Source organism: Xyrauchen texanus, chromosome 14, assembly GCF_025860055.1.
Source record: "Xyrauchen texanus isolate HMW12.3.18 chromosome 14, RBS_HiC_50CHRs, whole genome shotgun sequence".
In the NCBI taxonomy this organism is placed as follows: domain Eukaryota; kingdom Metazoa; phylum Chordata; class Actinopteri; order Cypriniformes; family Catostomidae; genus Xyrauchen; species Xyrauchen texanus.
In genome coordinates, this window is record NC_068289.1 from 26,586,038 (window position 1) to 26,612,735 (window position 26,698).

Below are 26,698 nucleotides of genomic sequence, written 5' to 3' on the forward strand. Positions count from 1 at the left end.
GCGACTTGGCCATTCACCCTCTAGCGTTACGCTTCAAAGCGTGGAAAGCTATCCCAGGGATATCCAAATGGGTGTTAAGCACAATAAAACAGGGCTATTTGCTACAGTTCGATCGCCGCCCTCCCGCTTCAGAGCTGGCTCGAAACTACTGTGAACACGGAAGCAGCCTGCATGCTTCGTTCAGAAATAGCAAACCTTCTGTGCAAAAGGGCCATAGAGAGAGTGCCACCTTTTCTGAGCGAGTCGGGGTTTTACAGCCGTTATTTTCGTGTCCCCAAGAAAGACGGCGGCCTCAGACCAATATTAGATCTCAGGGTTTTGAACAAGGTGCTCGCAAAAAGACCGTTCAAAATGCTTACAATCAGGAAACTCCTCGCGCATGTGCGCCAGGGGACTGGTTTATTTCTCTCGATCTGAAAGATGCCTACTTTCAGATTCAGATAAATCCCGTCACAGGCCATTCTTGAGATTCGCCTTCGACGGCTAGGTTTATCAATACACCGTCCTTCCGTTCGGCCTGTCTTTAGCACCCCGTACTTTCACGAAGTGCATAGATGCGGCGCTCGCACCCCTGCGGAGTCAGGGCTTGCGAATTCTGAACTATTTGGACGATTGTCTGATTTTGGCACAGTCACATACAGAGCTTCTGTCTCACAGGACATTGGGTCATGGGTCTTGCAGTCAATTGGACCAAGAGCTCACTACAGCCCAGTCAGGCAATTTCCTTCCTTGGAATAGAACTAGACTCCATGGCGATGACGGCTCGCTTATCTACACAGCGCGCACGCCGTGTTCAGCGACTAGCCGCGTCCTTTCAGATGAACAGCCTCACGCCTCTGAAAAATTTTCAGAGAATGCTAGGTTACATGGCCTCAGCCGCAGCAGTACTTCAGCTGGGTTTACTGTGCACGCGCCCGCTTCAGCATTGGCTAAACACCCGCGCATCTCGCCGGGCTTGGGCCACGGGCCGCCAGCCGATCAGTGACTCAGACCTGTATCTCAGCTCTGCAGCCCTGGGCAGTGGCCGAATGGTATCAGCGGGGAGTGACGATGGGAGCTGTATCTCGCCGAAAAGTCATCTCGACAGACGCGTCCAACACGGGTTGGGGCGCGGTCTGCGAGGGCTCTCCGGTTTTTGGCCTATGGTCAGTTCAGGAAAAGCTCCTTCACATAAATTGTCTGGAAATGATAGCGGTCGAGTACGCGCTCGGCGCTTCCTCCCGGTCATTCAGGGTCACCACGCCCTGGTCCGTTTGGACAACAGATCTGTGGTATCCTATCTAAACCGTCAGGGCGGTGTCAGATCCAGGAACCTCTTCCATCTGACAAAACGCATACTGAGTTGGTCCCAGTGCCACCTGCGCCGCTGAGGGCGACGCGACGTGCCAGGCCACCTGAACGACGGCCCAGACAGACTGTCCAGAGACAATATTTCCCCAGGGGAATGGTCCCTGCACGCACAAACAGTCCAGAAGTTATGGAGCATATTCGGCAGAGCAGAGATAGACCTCTTTAGCGCCAGAAGAGAACTCTCACTGCCCAGTATTTTTCTCGAAGCGAGGACGCGCTGGCCCAGGACTGGCCCAACCGCCCGCTTTACGCCTTCCCTCCCGTCTCGCTATTGCCACAGGTAATGCAGAGGATATGGGAAACGCGTCACTCGGTGCTCCTCATAGCCCCGCGCTGGGAGAATCAGACATGGTTCCCGGAGCTTACGCAGCTGTCACTGACAGCCCCGTGGCCCATTCCAGTGAGAGCAGATCTCCTCTCTCAAGCTCGCGGCACGATCTGGCATCCCCACCCAGAGCGCTGGGCGCTGCACGCGTGGGTGATCAACGACTACCCGTCGCTTTGCCAGAAGGAGTAATAAACACTATCATACATGCTAGAGCCCCTTCCACAAGAAGACTCTATGCGTCCAAACGGTCTGTGTTTTCAAAATGGTGCACTGACAGAGACCTGGACCCACGGACATGTGGGGTGTCGTCCCTGCTCGTGTTTTTACAAGAGCTGCTGGATAAGGGCAGATCCCCACCCACGCTCAAAGTGTACGTGGCAGCCGTCGCGGCGTTCGCTGAACCCCTGCACGGCCAGTCACTGGGAAAAAATGAGCTGGTCATCCGCTTCCTCAGGGGAGCTAGAAGGATGAACCCCCCCGCGCCCCCCATCGGTTCCTATCTGGGATCTTTCCGTAGTTCTCGAAGCTATGAAAGCCCCCCCTTTCGAACCACTTCAATCCGTGGATTTGAAATACCTTTCACCAAAAACCGTTTTTCTAACTGCCCTGTTATCAGTTAAACGTGTGGGAGACCTTCACGCGCTGTCTGTCAGCGCTGCGTGTCTTGAGTTTGGACCAAGTGACTCCAAGGTCATTTTAAAGCCTAGACACGGCATCTGATAGCGAACGCGACGCCAATCTCCTTTGCCCAGTCAGAGCACTGAGATTGTATACTGCGCGCTCCGCCTCTTTCAGACGCTTTGAGCAGCTTTTCGTTTCGTTTGGAGGGCGCACCAAAGGTTTCGCCGCCTCGAAACAGACACTGTCTAGATGGATAGTGGACGCTATTGCTGCCGCGTATGCGTCAAAAGACCTACCATGCCCGTTAGGCATTAGGGCTCACTCCACTAGAGGCATGGCCTCCTCGTGGGCATGGTCCAGCGGGATTTACATTCACGATATATGTGTGGCAGCGGGCTGGGCTTCCCCCTCCACCTTTGTCAGATTTTACAATCTGGAAGTGCCCGCCCTGCAGGCAGAACTACTAGCGGTTTAATACGCTACAGCTCCCCTGGTGAGCTGCACTGACGGGACACATTCCACACAGACCGGCACCGCCGCTCTGTCTTTCCCTTCCCACTATGTGCTTATGTATTACACACACACTGGCCCACACTCTTGCCGGCCAAATATTATTCCCCACTCACAAGGGCTCCCCGGTCCCCCACCCCGGGGCTCATGCAGTGGATGCTTGAGCGCACGGCGTTGACAATGGGTTCCCGTGAGCGTAAGCTAGCTTACGCAATACGAGAGAACCTCTCGTAAGAGAACGAATCGGTTACCTAACGTAACCTCGGTTCTCTCTAGATGAGGGAACGAGTATTGCGTAGCCGGCCGTGCTTCGCGCCACGCAGCGATTTTCGCTTCATTCAATGAAAACCAGGGTTCCAGCCTACGAACTTACGCTTATATGCACTCTAGCCACGCCCATTCTGGCGGGCTTTGATACAGTGACGGCGCGGCCTCGTCATTGGACGCGAGTTCACTCAAGTTCGTCTGTAGGCTGCAGCAGTTGCCGCAGAGCAACCAATGAGCTTGCTAGCTAGCCCGCTCAAGGTATGCAGCTGCTGCACTGCGTTGACAATGGATACAAAATTAAGGATAATTTTTTGGCTTCAATATCTCAGAAAAGATGAATCTTTCCCGTAGCGTAAGCTAGCTTACGCAATACTCGTTCCCTCATCTAGAGAGAACCGAGGTTACGTTAGGTAACCGATTCGTTTCTAAGTAATATATGTATCAGCTTATTTTAAGTACTGTTAATCCTTACAGTAAAGCTAAGGATTTACTGTATATCTACAGTACACGTGTAGTACCATGACTGACATATAGGTGGTGCTCCTTACAGTTTATAAAAGACTGTATTCAGTGTTAAAACATGAAGGTTAGCCTATTTTCATGTTTAATAGATACGTGATTTGTAAATCTACTGAAAATGTATTGCTCACTATACAGGTCATTTTTGACCCGAATATCACAGTTGTCATCATTTGTAAACATAACAGAAGGGTTAAGCATTATTTATTAAAGATTGTGCATATAAATGGCTCATTGGTTCTCAATCCTAGTTCTTCTGGTACACCCCAGCACGCACATTTTGAATATGTCTCCTTTATCTAACACAACAGATTAAACTCATTAGCTCATTAGTAGAGTGATCAATGAAATTAACTAGGTGTGTTAGATAAGGGAAGCAGCTAAACTTTGCAATGCTGAGGAATGCAAGGACCAGTATTGAAAACCACTGCTTGAAAATTACCTTGGGAGCAGTTGGGTTAAAAGGCATAGCAAAAATTGCTATGAAAATAAAGTTAGTTCTGAGAAAAGTCTAGCATCATTTGCTTAAAGATACCACCTGATTTGATATTTTGTTAACCAAATATTTTCATATTTTTTAAGTGCCCAAATACTTTTGGGGGGCCACTATAACATGCACACATGCAAATGTAAGACGTATTTTTTTTCTCTGATGTTTGCACTTAACATTTCTATATCTCTACCTGTCAAAGTTCGTATTGCATAACTCTTTTGAAGGCAGTGTGCAGTGCAGGGTAAATAATTAATGTGCCACCCTGACTACTGTAACAATATATTCCCATTACAGATAAAACCAAACCCAGGGTACATCTAATGAAAAGCACACACCTTAAACACCCAACAACTCCACAAATGTGAGAACCTCACACACAGATGTCTGTAACACACACCTAATAGTTTTACTTAGCTTTAGCATAGATTACAAGATAAACCCTGTGTGATCTTTAACCTGCGAAAGCTACTAGCAATGGCGTAGCCCAAGAGCATGGTTCGCTGGCGAAACTAGGGCAGATTTGATGCTTAGGAGGACATGAGAATGTATTCACTGCGATCACTGCGGCAGCACACTGAGCTGGATACGATCCACTTTAAGAAGAGCTTTTAGAATATCTGACTCTATTTTCAGTTATGACAGAGCTTTTCATGCTGTGCATTATTTCTGTTCAGATGTCCTTGAGAAATACAACGAGATAAAATGAGGCACTGAGGGAAAAGAACTACTAGGGTGGAATTTAAAAAAGGTGGAATATGTGTTCCTGACATGTGTGTGTTAAGGGGTTGCCTCTAAGTGATAGTTTACCCAAATATGACCCTTATGTCATTCCAAACCCATCTGAGTTTCTTTCTTTTGAAGCCCTGTTAGCCTCAGTCACTATTCGCTTTAATAATATGGAAAAAAAGATGCAATGAAAGTGAATGCTGACAGAGGATAACATTCCTCAAATACAATGCTTAACATCTCCTTTTGAGTTTCAGAGAAATGAGGAAAGAAAGTCATATGGGGTAGGAACAACTTAAAGAGTACATGATGACAGAATGTCCCTATTTGGGTGAATTATCCCTTTAAGTGGTCGCACACTCACTTAGCGGAATCTGTAATTAAGCCTTAATTAAATATGATTACATAACACTCTACTGATTAGGGGTACATGTGCGCGCGCGCACACACACACACACACACACACACACACACACACACACACACTTATCTTGTCCTGATTAGACTTGACAGCTGCAGGGTGTTAGGAGCATGTGTAAAGTATGTGCGATCACAGCCCCATTGCAGCAGCAGGGGATTTAACGGCCACTGAGGCACCAATCAACATGGAGATCAATGGATAAACACAAACAAAACACTCTCTTACACACATATCATCTTGTAACCACTTAATACCTACCCTGCCACTCAGCACTGGTTCCCTACCAGTCTAGAGTACCCACAATCCTCTTTGTCATCTATGGGTGACTGGATGGAATGTGAACAACTGCACTCCCGTGCCCGCTGCCATGGAGATTCCAAGAAAAATTGCACAGGTGGGTACAGGTGGGAGAGGTAAAGAAAGGTTGCCACTGTCCCCTTGAACACGCTGCTACAAGTCCCTCCCAGGCATGCAAGCTTACACGCTTGCACTGCTCCAAACCTGCCGTTGGCATGGACAACATGCAAGTGTCCATGGAAACCACATTGTCTGTACTAAAATAGCAATAGGAAATGGAAGCTACTTTTGGAAGTATTTTCTAGCAAGAACTACTTCAACCAAACCGTGCTAACATAAAGCTCTGTATCTGGTTCCTAGATTCTTTACAGATGGACTTTTGGAACCCGTCAATATTCAAGGCCACTTTTTTTATTGCTCAGATGTTTAAGTATGCCACTTTTCTGTGGATTTCTGTTTTTAAACACCATGGCTCTCTCAAAACATTGCACTGTTTGAGAATCCCAACCAGCCCAACATAGAAATATTGGCTTAATTAATGGCATGAGTTTGGGGCGGAACTATCGGTTTGTCCGACCAATAGGAGATGGGGTGTGTGTCCAGGAAACCTGTCACTATTTTAGCAATTCTGTTTGGTGTCGCTAGAGGAATTGAAATTAGACACCTTACCTTTACAGGAATATTCTGAGATCAATTAAAATTAAAATCAATTGACAGCATTTGCGGCATAATGTTGATTACCACAAAAAATTATTTATTCTCATCCCTACTTTTCATAAAAAAATTTAAAAAATCGAGGTTACAGTGAGTCACTTACAATGGAAGTAAATGGGGCCAATTTTTGGAGGGAACACATTAAACATCGCTGGCGGGTCCAAAGTGAGACACTATATTGCGAAAAAGGTTTACGCTTAAAACGTTACATTTTCTATATATATGTATAAGTCAGGCAAATGAGGTTTAATTTGAAAGCTTAGAATCTGAACTTTCCCTTTTGTATTTATATTACATAATATAACACAATAAGGCCTCAAAATATTTGCGTTGAATATTAGTGCCCCTTAGAGGTAATAGGGTAGATAAAGTTATATACAAATAAAAGTCCTTCACATAGCACCTAAATGGACAAGTGATATATTAAATGAAAGCTCTCATTCTCATGAATGTACATTTTGGTTTGTTGCCCTAATACCACAGTTTGAAAGATTTTCAAAAGAATCACAAATTGCAATATGATTTCTGTAAGTCATCAAATACAAACGTCTTTTTTATGTGCCGATCACTGCTGCTGTAAGCCCAAAATAGCTAAAAAATGTATATCTACTTTTACCTTGTCTGTGAGCTTGCTTGGCTGAATAATCTAATGTTATAACTGAGATGCCAAAAAAAATTTAATAAAAAAAAATGCCATCCAGCATATCATCACAAAGGAAAGGATCTCAGCTCTCTTATGGCCTTTAGATTGAGCTTCTAGTCCACTCAGAGATATTAGATGAAATAACGAGGGTGGTGCATGAACTGAAAATTAGTCAATGTTTATGGACGAGCACATCTTTGATGGCTAAAATGCATTAGAGCGGCAACTACATTTCAGATTTGTATATTGTGATGAAGGTGATAGAGAAATTTTGCTTGCTGCCACCTAGTGGATTTAAATAATAAGAGTGAAAACAACTAGAATTACATGTTTACAAATGTAGGAGGGAAAAAAATATAAAAAACCTTCTGTTTAGCATAAGATTATAAACAAATACAATTTTATTTATGAATAATTTGACTCTTTTTTATTTGGGGGATTTCTGAAAAAAAAAAATAAAAAAAATATATATATATATATATATATATATATATATATATATATATATATAAATCTAAAACAAATTTAGTCCACAGTATGTGTGAATTGTGAAGAGCTTTTACATTTGAGTGTGAAAAATTGTGGGCCAAAAAATGCACCAGACTTTAAGGGATTTAAGGCAGAAATGTGAAGCTTATAATTTTATAAAAGCACTTATATTAATTCTCTGTTAAAACTCATGTATTATTTGAGCTGTAAATTTGTTTATATCATCAAGTTTACGACTTGTGGCAATACTTTTGAAACAGTGAGTATTTTAATGTTTATGGACTGGCCCCATTCACTTCTATTGTGAGTGCCTCATTGGAACCAATAAAAAAATGTTTTAAAGAAAAGGAGGGACGAGTCGGACTTAATGCCACAAATGTTGTTGATTGAGCTTAACTTGTATTGAACCCAGAATGTTCATTTAAGTATCAACTATGTACAATAGTGTTTGGTCTTGAAAGAATTTGTTAGGTTCACATTAAAATTTTTGACTTTGAATTGCAGATTTTGGTATCTTGGCAAATTTGAACTGTTAACATTGATGAAATCTCATGAAACTCTAGAGAAGGCACATGCAAGATAACTGGGGTCTTTTTTTATTATTTCTGTCTAGGAGGAATGAATAATTGAGATATTAATGCAATCTCATTTGTGATTTATCTCCTATGGGAAATTATATTAGTTTAAAGGACATTTCATTGTTGGAAAAGGTCATTCTATTTAAACACGATACCAACTTCAACATGTAATCCAGCATTTAAACATGGCCTGTCATTAACAAGACATTCAAAAAGACTAAAAGCAAAGACCCAAAATAATAATGACTAAATACTGTATTCTATAAATATCACAAATATCTATCTTCTTTTTGCAATTTCTCTTATTAAAAAAACCCAGCTGTTTAGCTTTTTCTGCTGTGTCATTGTATAGCATGGTATATATATATATATATATATATATATATATATATATATATATATATATATATATATATATATATATATATATATTCTGACTAGGCAAAGCATGATGAATCACTGGGTGAAAGGGAGGGCACCAGACAGGTCAGGCCTGTGCGCAAGACATTTAAATCTATGAGAGCATGGTGTGCCTGTGGCCTGTAGATATATAATGGGACACTGTATTGTTCCAAAAGGGAACTATTCAATGAAAATACCCATATTCGATGACCCATTGATATCATAATCAGCATCTATAACTGACATCTAATGTTCAAACCTGCAACACAAATATACAAAAATGTAAAGGTAGAAAAATGTATGGCAGTTTTATGAGATCGTGCCAGCTCTTAGTTCTGACCTACCCCTGTCATTGAAAATTATTTGTGTTTTAACAGGTTGCTTTATCCAACTGCGTCCTATGCTATAAATTCCTCCCAGCCCACACAAATAAAATGTGCCCAACTACTATCCCTTAAAAAAATATTTTGTCAGATAACCTAAAATATTTCCTTAATTGGGTTACATCTGAATCAACTGGTTTTATTAAAGTCTAATTCAAGACTAAATCAACCTGAAAAATTATGTGGTAACACTTTACAATAAGAAAATGTAGTTAACGCATTAGGTATCATGAACTGACCAAGAACAATATATTTGTACAGCATTTATTAACCTTTGTTAAAGTAAAAAAAAAAAATACAATTATTCATTGTTAGTTCATGTTAGTTCATAGTGCTTTAACTAATGTTAACATACACAACTTTTGATTTAACAAATGTATTAGTATATGTTGAAATTAACATTAACCAAGATTAATGCAGTAAAAGTATTGTTCATTGTTAGTTCACGTTAACTAATTTTACCAAATGGAACCTCACTGTAAAGTGTTACCAATTATGTTATATCAACTAAAGTAATTTTTATGAGTTAGATCAAGTAGTTTGATCATTCTTGAGAAAACAATTGCAGCTTACCACTTTTTTTTTGTTTAGTTTAGTTTATTGAAAAGAAAAGTGCATTTACCCAGGATTTAACTGGGGGTCTCAGTGATTACTTCTACTATTAATTCTAACCTTTTGACTACCTAAACACTTTACACTGTTGATGTTTTTAATTTATTTATTGTGCAATTTTTATGTATTTTCAATGTAAAAATAGCTAAATTAGCCTATTTAAGATATATAAAAAGTACAGTGAATATCAATTTATATCAATTTGATACAGTAATTAGGCAGTTTCTGCTCCCAAAAGTTTAATTGTAGGGGCATTTGTGTCACTTTCTTTGCCATTTTTGCAATGAATCTCTGTTCATTCTTACATATACATATACATACATATAATGCTTGATTCTACGCTGTGGGTTGTGATGGGCTGGCATAGGTCCCGGGCTGTTTTTCAGATCCAGTTCATCCTTGCATATACACACACTCTCACTCAGAAAGTCAGTTTTTCACACTGGCCCTCTTCCATTTTTTTTTTTACGGTGTGTGTACGTGTGTGCGCATAATTAACTGTGTATCCCTCCATTTGTGGCCTTCTGTCTAGAGAGAGGAAGTACAATAGTTCTGATTCACATCATCTGCCATGTGTTTTTAGGTCAGTTTCACGCTTCAAATTTTCAGGCATAAAAAAATAAATAAAAATAAAACACTGCTCCAATCTTTGTTGTCGAAAACCATGTCCGCAGTAATAGACTGTCTGTAAGTGCTCAAAAACAAGAAAATGATTCCATGTTCTTCCACTAACTTCCTCCCTCAGGCACACAAGCAGCTCTACCAGATAACTTGTGCAGAGATGTACCATCGAGGCAGATTTCTGTAGCAATTATAGAGACATACTGCTATAACCAGCTCAAAACAAATTGAGCTATACTGCTATGATTGTGCTGTAACAGCTGTAAGTCCCTTAACATCAAATCAATGGCTTCAATATGCAAGTTTAAGGAACAGTTTACCTCAAAATGAAAAATGTGTCATTATTTACTCATCCTCATGTCCAAACCCATATGACTGTCTTTCATCTGTGAATGTGAATTTTTTAAGAATATCCTACTACAGCACTCATCTCGATATAATGAAAGTAAATGAGGAATGTTGCCACTATGCTCCAAAATATAAAAGTGTCATAAAAGGGGTTGAAATTACTTAGTGTGAGGAACAGGCCAAAATGAAATTAGTATTATCTGAAAATCTATATTGTGGCAGGGCGGAGGGCAAGGCCGTGATTCTGCACCCCGGCCCCTAGTTAGGCAGATTAAGCCCGAGAGGGATGAAGGCGACCGGAGACGGCAGTGCGACAGAGAGAGTGTTACAAGCAGCTGCCGGAAGGGGCCGGAAGACTGCCTCCGATCAGCCCAAGGAGGCACTGCTGTCGATTGAACGATTGGCCGAGGACCAAGCTATGGCATATCGGAGAACCGGCGAATAAATAAAAAAATAATAATTCTTTCTCTCCCCCCTGCTGCCACTCCACGGTGACCTTTCCCTCTCTTTTTAAATATTAATATTATTGTTACAGTGTGTAAGTACTGCATTTTGTAAATGATATTGTTGTTGTTGTTTCCCTCCCCTTGTCCCCTCCCAGATCCAGGAAGATGGGGATGACCTGCCGGCAGAAGGGGTGTGTATGTCATACCGGGGTTCTCACCTGCCCTCTCCATTGAACTGTGTTACATACATATTATTCATGATATTCGTAAAAAAATTCACCTCCAGCATTCTATGGAAGAAAGGTAGGACTATGCAGGAGAACGTAAAAAGGGTTTAGAACGTCTAGGTTACTGTTGTAACCTCCGTTCCCTGATGGAGGGAACGAGACGTTTTTTTGAATGAAGCGACACTAGGAGACTTTCTTGAAGGCCTCGGTTACCTCTGAACTTTGAGAAAAGGCCAATGAGATGTCCCTCCCCAGACATACGGGTATAAAAGGAGGGAATCGTGTATCTGTTCATTCACGTTTTGCATTGAGGAGCCGAAAATATGGTTAGGCCGTTACAGTGGCTAAGGTTCAGCGTCGTGGCCGGGGGGACACAACGTCTCGTTCACTCCATTAGGAAACGGAGGTTACAGTAACCTAGACGTTCCCCGTCTGTTGCTCACTCGACGTTGTGTTGATTGAAGCTAGGGGTCCCTATTCAATCACGCCATGAGCTGAAATGTGTATGTGAGCTGCTGATGCATGTGTGGGCAGGCAGTTGCGTGCCAAAGCAGCAGGCTGCATTAGACTGCATCAGACTGCACCTAAACTTCCCCAACGCCCCATAAAAAATGTCATAAACTTTTTAGGTTCCCGACATCCCGAAGGGGGGGAACAAGCGCTGTGCCAAGCATAGGAGCAGGCCGCGCCAGCTGCACCTTTTCTCTCTCTATGTTTCTCAAACAGAGTTAAAGCAGCTGGGGCCATTTAACGCTATAACACGCATCGGGGAAGGCGTTCTTTTCCAACTCCTATTCTTTCAGGGGGAAAAGACCCTGCAGAGACCACATCCTGCCCAGGCTGGGGGGAGGTAAAATGTGGTAAATACATCACCTGTGTTTTCAGGCCACATGTGGAAGTGGCGTGGTGGTAGATCCTACCTGCTGCGAGGGAGGAGTTGCTACAAACACAGCAACCGGGGGGCAGAGGGGACTGCCCAAGGGAGACGTGGGTCCGCTGGTAGGGGATTAATCCATGAAGGCCAATCCTGTGGAGCACCTATTCCAGTAAAGAGTAATTAGTACCCATAGTGGGTCTGGTCAGGGAGTTCCTCCGCTGAATTCAGAGGGCTAGGGTGGAAGGTTATCAAGGGAGCGCGAGTTTAGTGGACTGTCCTGGGAGAAAGAGCATACAAGAACACCTCAGTGGAGGGGAAAGGCGCTATGTGCAAGCGGCACACCCGGTCAGACGTTCTGTATTCCCGAGTTCTATGTGCTTGGATGAGACCAACTCAACTCCGAGATTGTAAAATCTTGTAAAGGTATTGGGTGTTGCCAAGCCCGCCGCTCTGCAGATGTCAGCTAGGGAGGTGCCGTTGGCCAGTGCCCACGAGGATTCCACACTTCTCGTTGAGTGTGCTCGAACCCGCAAGGGGGCGAGCATGACCTGGGTGTGATAGGCCACAGTGATGGTGTCGACGACCCAGTAGGCTAGCCTCTGTTTGGAGACAGCGTTCCCTTTCCGCTGTCCACCAAAGCAGACAAAGAGCTGCTCAGAACATCTAAAGCTCTGTATGCAGTCCACATAGGTACGCAAAGCACGCAACGATAAGGCAGGGTCTGCCTCCTCCTGGGGCAGCACTTGCAGGCTCACTACCTGGTCCCTGAAGGGGGTCATAGGAACCATGAGCATGTAGCATGGTCGAGGTCTTAGGACGACATGGGTGTCTACCGGATCTAACTCCAGGAAAGTGTCACTGACAGAGAACGCTTGCAGTTCCCCTACCCTCTTGATGGAAGCGAGTACGATCAGGAGGGCCGTGTTCAAGGTGAGGGCTCTGAGCTCGACTGATTCTATCTGCTCAAAGGGGGGTCTCTAGAGGCCTGAAAAGACCATGGAGAGATCCCATGAGGGGAACAGGCATGGTCTGGGAGGGTTCAGCCTCCGGGCACCTCTAAGGAACCTGATGATCAGGTCGTGCTACCCTAAGGACTTACTGTCCACTGTGTCATGCTGAGCCGATGTAGCGGCTACATAAACCTTCAAGGTGGAGGGGGACAGCCTGGGTGTGGATGCCAGAGGGTGCCCTGTCCCTGAGAAAGAAGGTCCTTCCCCAGGGTAATTCGCCAGGGAGGGACTGTCGCGAGGAGTGTGAGATCCAAGAACCAAGTCCATGTGGGCCAATAGGGGGCCACTATTGTACCCGAGGAACCAATTGTCTAGCCGTGAGGAATGCGGGGAGGACAGAGGGTTCCAGTCCAACCTCAAGCATGTCGGCCATTTGGGCGTCATCCTCAGACTGGACGGGCCGACCCGAAGCGGCTGGATTTGTGTTCCTTTTTAGGAAGGAAAGCCGCGACCGCAACGTTGCCATGGTTAAGTTCTCGCAGTGAGAACAAGAACCATCCATGCCTCAGTGTGATCACGGCCCAGATACACGAGGTAGCGTCTATGACCATCAGGAGCAGAGAGATATCGACCGCATCCAGGAACTACACAGGGGCGGAAAGGCATCTATAAAAAGACGCGTCCTGAATAGGACGTTCAGTGCCTGCTGTGTGTGCTCTTTTAGAGAAATAAACTCATTAGAAAAAATATTCTCTTTCAGAAGCGCTGTCGAAGCACCCAGTGGCAAAGCTGCACTGGCGTGCAGAGAAGGAGAAAGCCGCTGATACGCACCATAGAACCAACAGCAATGCTCTGCAGAGGTGAGTGGAGCAGAAGTGATCTCTGCTCGCTGATTGCACAACCGCTCAGCTCTGAAGAAGAAATCTGAATGAACTGATGCACGATTCCCTCCTTTTATACCCGTATATCCGGGCAAGGGACATGCAATTTCTGTCTGCCAATTTCTCATAGACTTTTTCTTAAAGTTCAGAGGTAAACGAGGTCTTCAAGAAAGTCCCCTAGTGTCGCTTCGTTCGACACAATGTCGAGTGAGCGACAGACAGTTGACAGTTAAGTAAATGATGACAGATTTTCATTTTTAGGTGAATTATTCCTTTAAATCAAACTCATCATCTGCAAGAATAATTTGAAGTCCTGGACTATAAGTTCCATCCATGAAATCGTCCCTGAGTGCGTAATGCAGTATAGGCTTTAAACGAGTACAGGAGAGAAGCCCGGAATCTTTTAATAGGTTTCAACAGAATGAGGGTTTTGGAAAAGAAAGAATAATGTCTGATCTCTTTTCACCTGTACATGCCATATTATTGACCTACCATAGAGGCAAAAGGGACCAAACTCACAAGGGGCCAATACACATCTGTTTAATCGTGGACAGAGTTGTTTAAATATAAAAACGTATTGACGAAAATGACCTTTCCATTGCTGGCTAAGTTTTGTGTCTGTTTAAATGTCATTCTCTATCTCTCTCTATTTTTGATTGTGTATATGAGTGAGAAGTAGTCATAGAGGTCAGATGTGTGGAGTAGGTAGGTACACGTGCTCATAACACACATGAGCTGTGGATAATGAAGGACTTTATCACTGCATTTAAAACTAAAAATTATCCTTATGAGAGACATTTTTTGCAGTGTATAATTTCTTTGCCACAAGACCCAGAACTAGATTTTGATATTTTGTAAAGAAAATATAAGTGGTGCCTGTTCATGCACAACCTTAAGGTAAGTGTTTTGGGTGGTTTTTAGCATGTTGTTATGCAGTTGCTTTCTGGCCAAAGTCAAAATATTTCACCAGTCCTCAATAAGCTGCATGGTTTTATTCATGTCTGTAGCATAAACACTGTGGACGAATTACGACACAAAACACACATTTTATGTCTCCATTTCTGGTATAGTAATGCATTGTGTGAACACTCCAAATGGAAAAGCCTTCTACAGCGAAAAGATCTGAGACCATCTCAGGAGGTGTTCACTCAGACACACACTGTTACAGCTGGAGTTTTTCATTTCTGTGAGACTAGCACCACCAAACAGAATTGCAAATATAAACCTTGCTTTCAAACATTGAGCAAGCCACTTAAAGGGATAGTTCACCCAAAAATGAAAATTCCCTCATAATTTTGTCTTCCTCATGCCATCCCAGATCTGTGTGACTTTCCTTCTTCTGCTGAACACAAACAAAGATTTTTAGAACAATGTCTCAATTCTGTAGGTCCATGCAATTCAAATTAATGGTGGCCAGAACTTTGAAGGTCCAAAAAGCACATAAAGGCAGCATAAAAGTAATCAATATAACTCCAGTGGTTAAATCCATATAAGCGATATGATAGGTGTGGGTGAGAAACAGATAAATATTTAAATCAAAGTAAAAATTAATTCAAAGTTCTTTCACCATTCACTTGCATTGTATGGACCTACAGAGCTGAAATATTCTTCTAAAAATCTTTGTTTGTGTTCAGCAGAGGAAAGGAAGTCATACACATCTGGGATAACATGATGGTGAAAAAATTTGAGAATTTTCATTTTTAGGTGAACTACCCTTTAAAACAAACACAGCAATTTTTATAGCGCCGCAGAAACACGTTGTTTACAGTTTTGAGGAAATCAGTGTACATATGGATTACTTATAGTTGTCTCTGCATATTAAGCTGGATTAAGAGAAAGTATTTAAATCGTCAAAAAAGTTACACAGTTCAGTTTTAAAACACATGAGACATCATACAGTATTACCTGTCACGGTCAGGTCAGTTGTCCTCCGCACCTGGAACCCTCCGAAAACAAGTTCACAGGTGTAGTTGCCAATGTCATCCTCCCTCACTTCCTGTATGGAGAGTATATCTGCAGTCTGTAGCACACTGCTCCTCCACTGCTGCACATTACACTCCTGAGAGAAAGAATATAGAGATGAAGCTGTACCATCTCAAACTTGTTTGTGTATTGGGGTAGTTGACGCATAACATGTCCATGGCCTATTTTTTTCTTTGTAATCAAAATCAAGACTTTAGGTTAGAATTTTTTAAAGATTTTATCATTGTTTCATAATACTTTTCCCTTGTGAAAAATGAATTTTGCAACCTAGTCTCATAGAATGAACGTTATTATAGTTCCACGTGTGCAAACTGAGATTTACGTGCCACATTTGAGTTTGAAATTAACACTAGTGGTGCTACAACAACTACATGTTTTATTCACTTGAACACAAATCAAGAGTACAATGGCTGATTATGACATTATAAACACATTTTTTTGCTCTATTACTCACACACTGCTATGTTTTAATATTGAAACACTTTTACTCTAATGCATCATTTGAAAAATAATAAATTTTTTAGAGTGCTGGACTTTATACTTGAAAGGCAGACTCAAGTCAAGCCAGGCACATGAGCTGACACATGAGATGAAAGTGTCAAAATAGTGACATGAAATGCCATTGTTGCTTCAGAAAATTTGCTTTTCAGGCGCATTTCCTTTTAGGACACTATCGGTTAGGTTTAGGTGTTGGTTAAGGGTAAGTATTGTCTGTTTTGTTCACCTCTCATTTGCTTTAAAGACACTTGGTTAAATTTTGATTTATGTTTAGGTTAGGGAGGTACGTTTTACTCATTAAAACCTTCATCTAACATAAAAAAACTAATCTGATTATGACACCATTTTACTTGCTTTAGGTGCCCACACTGAGCATTTCCCTGGGAAACTGCAGTGAAACGTGCAATGAAGCACATAATTTTGTTTTGCAATGTTGCCACGGTCACATGATTTTCATGAAATCAGGCTGTAGTTTTTAAATGTATGAATAAACAAATGAGCAAAATGTTATGCATGTTACACTGCAGGGTATTTCAACATTGCATGTCAACTACCTATTTGTATAATGAAAACAAACAAGATCTTACACTGTACCTTGTACCATGTTATCTGCATCTTTTCTCCAGGCTGAATATAATCCTGGATATCAGGACAAGTGACGTCTTTACTCTTGCCCAGTTCTGCTTTCTCACTGTAGCGCAGCTTTGAGTTATAACAGCCCGCTGTGTCATTATCAGCAACCAACAGAGTCATTGACACCTTCATACAAAACGTGGAATTCCTGTAACAGAGGGAGTACATAATATATTCTGTGCTGTCTGTAATTAGATTAACACATACTCACCCAGAAATATCACTGATCACACATTTGTTATAATCGTATAGATTTTATAAACTTAACCAATTATACAAAAATAAAACGTGTGAAATAGAAGTAAAACCATGTGGGGCTAAAGATTATTAGCTTTTTTTTATGGTATACGAATAGAACATCTGAGACCCTCAATCCACGCAATTTATCTTGTGTGGAGGCTTCACACTATTCTCTGCAGCATCCATGCACAGCTCACCACTCACCCCACCGAGAGCAAACCACATTATATAGTTTTCATGATCATTTTTCCAACCTCTGTCTGAGGGCTGTTTTTTACTGCATTGCCTTTAAGACTTATATGCAAACGCACTTTTCCCATGTGAAATGAGTCATAGCGCTAAGCTGCATTTACGTGTTGCGGGCTTGCTACTTGGTGCTGCCCAACCATTAATAACAGCCTCTATGCAAAGCCTGCATTATATTGTGATAGGTGCACAAAACAATCTGATCTGAAATTTGCTGCACAAACTGTTAGGATCAGACTGAAATAATAAGGGGCCTTATTAATAATAAACTTTAGGCACTCTTTCCTAACATTATGGTCCTTCTGAGGGATATATGAGAGTGCAACACACTCAGGAACAACACATTGTTTGCCTGACTTTCCCTCATTTTACTCTTATCTTTAGTTCTTCTAGTGTTAGGAATAATAATATCCATCCCACTTCTAACTTTTACTACCTCAATGTAACTGGGTGTGCCAAGTTTATGAACACCAAAAATACATCCTGTATGTCTGTAGGTCATAAAGGATTTAGAATTAAGGAGGTTGTGTGCACATGTACCGGTATTCAACTGTCTTAAGTCAGAAAGTTGCAGAAGTTCACCAAGAGGTTTTTTTCTTCTTTGTTTTTTACTATTAGTTTCAATAGATGGTCTTTCTGGACCAAGGAGAAAGTTTTGAGTTCTTAAAGGTATAGTATGTTTTCAGTACACTGAATTATTTTTTCAAAAGATTAAGGAACATTTTATTTCTCATTGTAAGACCCATTTAAAGTAGTTTACCCCAAAATTTGAATATTACTTTCTTTCTTATGTGAACCCAAAAGATTAAATATAACATTTGTATTTATATATCTTTTTTAAATAACAAAGTGCTAAAATTTAAATATGGTGGCTACGTAACATCAAACCTCATTGGCTCTTGCAACATGATGTTTGGTCACGACATGCAATGAGAACCAATAAGGTTTTATGTTATTGATAGAGCCATCATATTTGATTTCAGTGCTTCATTAATCATTTTATTTGAGAATGAATAACAACTTTAATTCATTTGGTTTATTTCACAGAGTATTCGTATAAATTCAGAAGATTTGGAATATAGTGCATGACTCAATTACTTTTACTGTGTTTATATGATGTTTTGTGTGTGTCTTTTTTTCGAGTTTGACAGAAGAGTCAACAATCACTACATGGCAAAAATCCCTGAGAAGACATTTTACCTTTCACCTTTTGTGTTTCACAGAAGAAAGAATGTCATCCGGGTTTTGGAGCACATTGAGGTGATTAAATAATTACAGAATTTTTGATTTTGGTTGAACTATACCTTTAATTGTGTTCTCTGTTTGTTTGGTGCTTTGAAGATTAAATGTTTTTAAACATTTTTTTTTTTTTTAATCTCAGCTCTGTTGGACTTCACAATGCAAGTGAATGGTGACCAGAACTTTGAAGGTCTAAAAATGACATAAAGGCATTATAAAAGTAATCCATATGACTCCAGTGGTTAAATCATCAGAAGTGATATGATAGGTGTTGGTGAGATACAGATCAATATTTAAGTCCTTTTTACTATAAATCTCGACTTTCACTTTCACATTCAGCCACCTACTGGTTGGGGCTGGTCAAAGGTGGATATTTTTTATTTATTTATAGTGATGGATCACTGTTATGCTGCCATTATATCCTTTTTGGTGTTTCAAAGGTCTGGTCACCATTCACTTGAATTGAAAGGACCAACAGAGCTGAGATATTCTTCAAAAAATCTTTGTGTTCTGCAGAAGAAAGAAAGTCATACACATCTGGGATGGCATGAAGATGAGTAAATGATGAGAGAATTACATTTTTTATGTGAACTATTAAAGTCTGTTTGAACTAAACAGCGATAAACACACAATCACATGCACGCCAACCAACACACCCTTTAACAATGAAGTGTTGCATGAAAATACACACCTCTAAATTGATTAGTGTGTCTCCATTGAAAGTGCATTTGAGTTTGCCTTGTCCAAGGGCTTTGATTTTAATAGCTGCTGATAAGATATGTTGAAATTTGACCTTTTCAATGTAATGACCTCACACCACCTACCGGGTTACCTTGGTTACAGAGTGCTTGGGGCTGCAAACTGCACTGCACTTGCCTATTGTAAAATCCATAAACAAAGTCCACAAAAATTAACTATAAGCTCTCTTTCTCTGCCCAATTAGCTGTAAAGCAAAGGTTTTAAAACCTTTGATAGGACTACTTTTACTTTCTTACTATTTTCTTAGACGTGCCATCATGGTCTTGTTTTATCACCCATTAAACCTAAAAGGATACTAAAATATCCAATCTCTCATACCAGTATTTTGTTGAAAACTGTTGGTTATGGTTTAATCAGCTCAAAGCCAGTCTCAGCAGAGGAAACAGAAGAACAACAACACAACAGTTCTTATTTGTTCCAAAACCGAGTGAGCTACCTTGCGGTCTTTTGTCTACAAAGGCAGCTCAGCAAACTTATAAGGCTTCATCCTAACAAATGGATTCTCATAAGTGACTAATTTGAAACATCCTACATAGTCAGTAACTCTGCTTCATAAACAAACAGCATTCCACAAGTGAATACTTTTGAAGTTGTGCTCATGGTGCAAGATGCTGATAAAGCACCAAGATGTATTGCAGTGGTCAAAGGCATACATAGCACCAAGATAGACCAACAACTTAATAACAGTGCAGACGGAATGAAGGAACACATCCTGTCATATGGCTCCATTTGATTTGGCCAAAAGAAGGAAACTATTAACTACTTGCCTACTTTTTGGAACAATCTTGATATCAGGAGTTGTCAAGCTACAGTCTTTAGCTGTCTGTTGAAGTATTCATAACACAACATGTAATTGAATAGTTGAAGGACGTCTGCTGAGGAAATGTTAAATACTTGTTGCGTCTCACCTCTGTCTTTTGGATCATGAGCACAACGGCAAGTTCAGTTGTGGTCAGATTAACGTGAATACAATCGCATCATCTACTGTAGGTCTGGTAGTCCGACTTAACAAAAATTGTTGGAATAAATCGTTTTAAAATGAAAAATTGTTGTTTTATTCTGACTGAAATCAACTTCTGAAGTACATGTAAATGTACTGTGTGATGCCTTAAAATTCTGTCTAGGTAAGCTCACTAGGTTTTGAAAAAGAGTTTGTGTCTTAGTTTACATCGGTACATGGTCTTTTAGAGTACAACATGTAAAAAAACAAAACAACAACAACACTGCAAGATGAAAGTTTATTTTTGTTCCATGGGAATGCTATGAATTAGCAGTATATTATTTAAAATTCACTCTTTTTCTTTCCTCATGTTTTTCTTTCTGTCTGTCTGACTACCATACATTCACACAAAGTGAGACTGACATTCTGTGATGCAAACGTGAATATGATGAGTAGATTATATGTTTTGACCACAAGTCAGTTGGAACCTGAGCAAATGAGGACCCTCGAGAGTTGCCTGGCTGTTTAATATGTGTGACAGTGGCCCGCAGCATTATAGGAGAGTGTCGGCATGTCAATGTTTGATTGATGGATGACAGAACGTTTCTCTGTCCAGTGCCGTCTCACTGATTTCACATCCACTTCTACTGTCCATGAGAAGTCTCGGATACAAACACACAACTCTCCAGTGTAATTAATGAAAACTAAAATAAAAACTTCTTCATTAACCGGAATAAATATAAGAACAAAAATTATTAGAAATACTGAAACTAAACTGAAATATAGTGCCATGACTCGAAACTAAAAAAAAAATTCCCCATCTGTCGCTCACGGGGGTCTCTCTTGAGCACCGAATATACCTCTGATCTATGAAAAAAGCCAATGAGAAATTGGCAGACAGAATTAGCATGTCCCGCCCCCAGACATACGGGTATTAAGGTGGGGAAATATGTCTGTTTCATTCAGAAATGTTCTTCGGAGCCGATGGTCGTGTATGCAGCGAGCTGCGAGTCACACACCTGTTCCTCTTACCTCTGAGCGATCTGCTGTTGGATCTACGGCACACTTCAGTGGCTTTCTCCTTCTCTGCACGGCAGTGCAGTTTGCCCCTGGGCACTTCGACAGCACAAACTAAAAGAGTTGATTGTTAAAAGAGTGATTTTCTCTAAAAGAGTATTTTCCTCTAAAAGAGCAATACACAGCGGCATTGAACATCCTTTTCAGGATGTGTCTTTATAAAGATGCCCTTCTGCCCCTGTGTAGTTCCTGGATGCAGTAGAGTGCTCTCCGCTTCAGACGGCCACAGGCGCTGTCTCATGTGTCTGGGCTGCGATCACACTGAGGCAGCATTTGTGGATGGATCATGTTCACACTGCAAGAACGTGACCATGGCAATGTTGCGGTCGCGGCTTCCTTTCAACCGAAGGAACGCCACTCCAGCCGCCCCCCGCGTCACTCCTTCTTCCCATGGGATTGAGGACGATGCGGCTGGTGATGGAGGTGCAAACCACCCGCCCCCCGGAACGCTCATTGACTTCCGTCTGGGCTCGAGGCAACAGTGGCTCGCCTCACAGCCAACCTGCCTAACCTCTGGAGCCCCCCGAGCTGGATGAGCTCGCCGCTGCATTGGAGAGCGGTTCGGCATCTGACGCGGATGACTCGTCTGGGCTGCCGCCTTCGGGCAGAATGCCCAGGCTGAGGCTGACGCCCAGATGTCCGACATGCTTGCCCGGGCCGCCACCAGCGTGGGGTTGGACTGGAACCCTCCATCCTCCCCACTTAACGGAGGTGCATGATGAGCTGACGACTGCATGGAGAGCACCCCTCTCCACTCGTCACAAAGCCCCGCGCTCATCCTCTCTCACTACCCTCGAAGGCGGAGCTGCCCACGGGTACACAGCGATTCCCCAGGTGGATAGGGCGGTTGCGATCCACCTATGCCCCGAGAACGGCCGTCAAAGCCTACAGCGCCACCGGACAGGCCACTTCCACCCTGCATGCCATGGCCCTCCTGCAAGTCCACCAGGCCAAGGCACTCAAAGATCTGCACGTGGTTATTCCTGATCTCGACGTACTGTAGGAACTTGGCTCAGCGACCAACCTCGCCCTCAGGGCCACAAAGGCCACAGCACAGTCACTCGGGCAGGCGATGGCCACACTTGTGGTTCAGGAACATCATCTGTGGCTGAACTTGTTCGTGATGCGCGAGACGGACAAGACACGCTTCCTAGACGCCCCTGTCTCCCAGTTTGGCCTCTTCGGCGACACTGTCGAGGATTTCACCCAGCAGTTTTCCGCGGTGAAAAAGCAGATGGAGGCCATCTCACACATCCTGCCCCGCCGCAAACCTGCCTCCACGGGCCATGCCCCGTCTGCTCGCCGAGGGCGTCCTCCTGTGGCTAAGAAACGCGCAGCTCTGCAGCTCAAACCGGGCCCAGCTCTTAGTCCCTGCGTCGAGCGCCCCACAGGAAGCGCACGCCCACCGTCTCATGGACCCCCTCGAGGACCAGGAAGGCTCCCAGGCGCTCCTGAGATGATCGACCCAGAGACCAAGACGTTAGCTCCGGAGCTGGTAAGCAGACCACTCCATCCCCCAGTGGAGGGGTGGGAGGAGAATCCTTGTTTGCTGGACGCGGACCTCCTGCCTTCAGCCCCTGCCGGGTGTGTGGAGCAAGGTAAGTGCTTCGAGACTTTTCTCAGCATCAGAGCCTCGGGACGCACCTTTGCCTCCGTACCACTGTACTACCTGCTCCGCCCCGCAGCGAAGCCCCGCCGGGTACATCAAAAATAATCGTCCCGTTAGTGCTCCTAGCATCCACTTTACCGCAGTACATGGCGAACATGCCAATTCCCTGCGCGTGGAAATCGCGACCCTCTTACTCAAAGATGCGATAGAGCCTGTCCCTCCAACCGAGATGAAGAAGGGTTTCTACAGCCCTTACTTCATCGTACCCAAGAAAGGCGGCTGCTTACAACCGATCTTGGACTTGCGAGTTTTCAACCGGGCTTTGCACAAACTCCCGTTCAACATGCTCACGCAAAAACACGTCTTAACTTACGTCCGGCATCTAGATTGGTTCACAGCAGTAGACCTGAAGGACGCGTACTTCCACGTCTCAATATTGCCTCAAAATCGACCCTTTCTACGGTTCGCGTTTGACGGCCAGGCGTATCAGTACAAGGTCCTCCCCTTCGGCATATATGGCGTCCTCCGTGCCGCTCGTGCCGCTGGGGTTGATGCATATGAGACCGCTTCAGCACTGGCTCCAAACTCGAGTCTCGAGACGAGCATGGCGCCGCGGCACACACCGTGTGATGGTCATCCCCACCTGCCGCCAAACATTCAAACCCTGGACAGACCTCTGCTTTGAGTCCCCTTGCAGCAGGTGACCCGACGTGTCCTGGTCACGACCGACGCCTCCAAATTGGGTTGGGGTGCCATGTGCAACGGGCAAGCAGCCGCGGGCCGTTGGAAAGGGGCCCCGCTGCGCTGGCACATAAAGTGTCTAGAGTTGTTGACTGTATTCTTTGCCCTACGCCACGTCACAACTCGCCTTCTTTGGACTCACATCCCCGAAAACCTCAATGTGGTGGCGGATACGCTATCAAGACAACACTTGCCCAGTAGAGAGTGGAGGCTTCACCCCCAGTCGGTCCAGCTGATTTGGGAACGGTAGAGTACGGTAGGCTCAGGTAGACCTGTTCGCCTCCCAAGAGACCTCCCATTGCCCGCTCTGGTATGCCCGAACAGAGGCTCCCCTCGGGGCAGACACACTGGCACACAGCTGGCCCATGGGGCTGTGCAAGTACGCGTTTCCCCAGTGAGCCTTCTTGTACAGGTGCTGTGCAAGGTCAGGGAGGACGAGGAACAAGTCACTCTAGTGGCTCCTTATTGGCCCACCCAGGCTTGGTTCTCGGACCTCGTACTCCTCGCGACAGCCCCTCCCTGGCAAATTCCCCTGAGGAAGGACCCTCTTTCTTTGGGACGGGACACGCTCTGGCATCCACACCCAGACCTCTGGAACCTCCATGTCTGGCCCCTGGAAGGGACGTGGAAGATCTAGTTGATCTACCACTTGCCGTCGTAGACACGATCATCCAAGCCAGAGCCCCTTCTACCAGGCAACTTTACGCCCTAAAGTGGCTCTTGTTCGTGAATTAGTGTTCTTCTTGGGCCGAAGACCCACAAAAGTGCACAGTCAGGTCAGTGCTCTCATTTCTGCAGGAAATTCCCCATCCACCTTGAAGGTGTATGTAGCTGCTATCACAGCCCACCACGACGCAGTAGACGGCAAGTCTTTGGGTAAGCACGACTTGATTATCAGGTTCCTAAGAGGTGCCCGGAGATTAAATCCCTCCCGGGCCAAGCCTGTTCCCCTCCTGGGATCACTCAGTGGGCCTCTCAGGCCTTCAGAGACCCCCCTTCGAGCCGCTAAAATCAGTTGGACTCAGGACCCTCTCCCTAAAGTCCTGCTGATAACGCTCGCCTCCATCAAGAGGGTTGGGGACCTGTAAGCGTTCTCTGTCAGTGACACTTGCCTGGAGATCGGTCTGGCAGACACACATGTGATCCTAAGACCGCGGCTGGGCTACATGCCCAAGGTTCCTACCACGCCCTTCAGAGACAGGTAGTGAACCTGCAAGCGCTGCCCCGGTAGGAGGCTGACCCAGCCCCTTCATTGCTGTGTCCGGTACATGCTTTGCGTACCTACTTGGACCGCACGCAAAGCTTTAGACATTCTGAGCAGTCTCCAAACAGAGGCTCTCCCACTGGGTGGTGGACGGCATTTCATTGGCCCATCGCACCCAGGCCGTGCACCCCCCTTGCGGGTCCGAGCACACTCAACAAGGAGTGTTGCGTCCTCATGGGCACTGGCCAGAGGCACCTCCCTGGCAGACATATGCAGAGCAGCGGGTTGGGCAACACCTAATACCGTTGCAAGATTTTACAATCTCAGGGTAGAGTCAGTTTCGTCCCATGTTTTCTCAGGTCCGAGCCAGTAGAACTCGGTAACGCACTGACGGACTGACCAGGTGGATGACTTGCACCTAGCTTGCCCTTTCCCTAAAACCGTGTGCTTTTTCTCCCATGTGATCCCACTTACTCGGCTCCCTGGATGACTCCTCCCTAGCCCTTTGGGTCCGCAATTCAGCGGAGGAATTCGCCGACCCAATCCACTGCGGGTACTCAAATCTACCCTGTACTGGAATAGGTGCTCCACAGGTCAGGGCTCCTATGTGGACTTCCCCCCATGTGTATTTTCTGCGGTACGGTCCCCTTACGAGCGGACCCGCGTCTCCCTTGGGCAGTTCCCACTGCCCCCCGGTCGCCATGTCTGTAGCAACTCCTCCCTCCGAAGAGGCGGGATCTACCACCGCGCCACTTCCCACATGTGACCTAAAAGCCCATGTTTTGTATGTCACCACTCTTACCTCCCCCTCTCTGGGAAGGTGTCCTCCGCAGGGTCTTTTCCCCCTGAAAGAATAGGAAACTGGGTAAGAACTCCTACCCCGATGCGTGTAAGGGCCCCAGTTGTTGACTCTATGCGAGAAACATAGAGAGAAATGAGGCCCGGCTAGGCTCGACCCTTTCCCCTGTCAAGGGTAAAGAACCAGAAGGCTTTCAAAGACTTTATAGGGCATTGGGGAAGAGTACGTGCAGCCTGATACAGCTGGTCTCTTTGGCACGTTAAATACCTGCCCGCTCCAGTGTCAGCAGTACATGTACACGGCTCAGCACATGGCGTGATTTAAATTGGGACCCTAGTGTCGCTTCTTCGACACAACGTCGACGTGAGCGACAGACGGGGAACGTCTAGGTTACGAATGTATCCTCCGTTCCCTGATGGAGGGAACAAGATTTTGTGTCCTCCCGGCGATGTCGCTGAGCTGAGCGACTGTTGCGGCCAGACCATTGTCGGCTCCTCAGAAAAATCCTGAATGAAACAGACGTATTTCCCCGCCTTTATACCTGTATGTCCGTGGGTGGGAAATGCAAATTCTGTCTGCCAATTTCTCATTGGGCTTTTTTCATAGATCAGAGGTATATTCGGTCCTCAAGAGAGACCCCTAGTGTCGCTTCTTCAACACAACGTCTCGTTCCCTCCATCAGGGAACAGAGGTTACATCCGTAACCTAGACGTTTTAGTTTTTGATACACAGTTTATTAAAAAAATTTACAAAAAATTGACAGTTCCTATATTAAACATGAAAATGCCAATAGATAAGCAATAATACTAGACGGCCATGAGAAATTGAATACCAGTTAACACATTAACGTTGGCAGCCCTTAAATATGAAACCGGAAAATAAAAAATAAATATACAGGAAAAAATTTAATAAACTAACCAAAGTAGAAAACACTGGAAAAACTAAACCTTACATGCATAGAGTGAAAATGAATGAAAGATTATCTAAATTGAAAAAGAGAAGAAAATAAAACTGTAATATAATTAAT

General features: G+C 44.0%; 1 protein-coding gene across 3 annotated transcripts in view; it reads right to left on the reverse strand.

The window, feature by feature from the left end:
- LOC127654997 (interleukin-1 receptor accessory protein-like 1-A) overlaps positions 1-26,698 on the reverse strand; it is a 191,281-nt gene that overhangs the window by 47,129 nt on the left and 117,454 nt on the right. For all 3 annotated transcript variants that reach the window (XM_052142589.1, XM_052142588.1, XM_052142586.1), the window contains exons 4-5: positions 16,779-16,965; positions 15,609-15,762 (exon numbers count right to left, since the gene is read on the reverse strand). In XM_052142589.1, the coding sequence (XP_051998549.1) occupies positions 15,609-15,762; positions 16,779-16,965 (341 nt within the window). The remainder of the gene's footprint in view (positions 1-15,608; positions 15,763-16,778; positions 16,966-26,698) is intronic.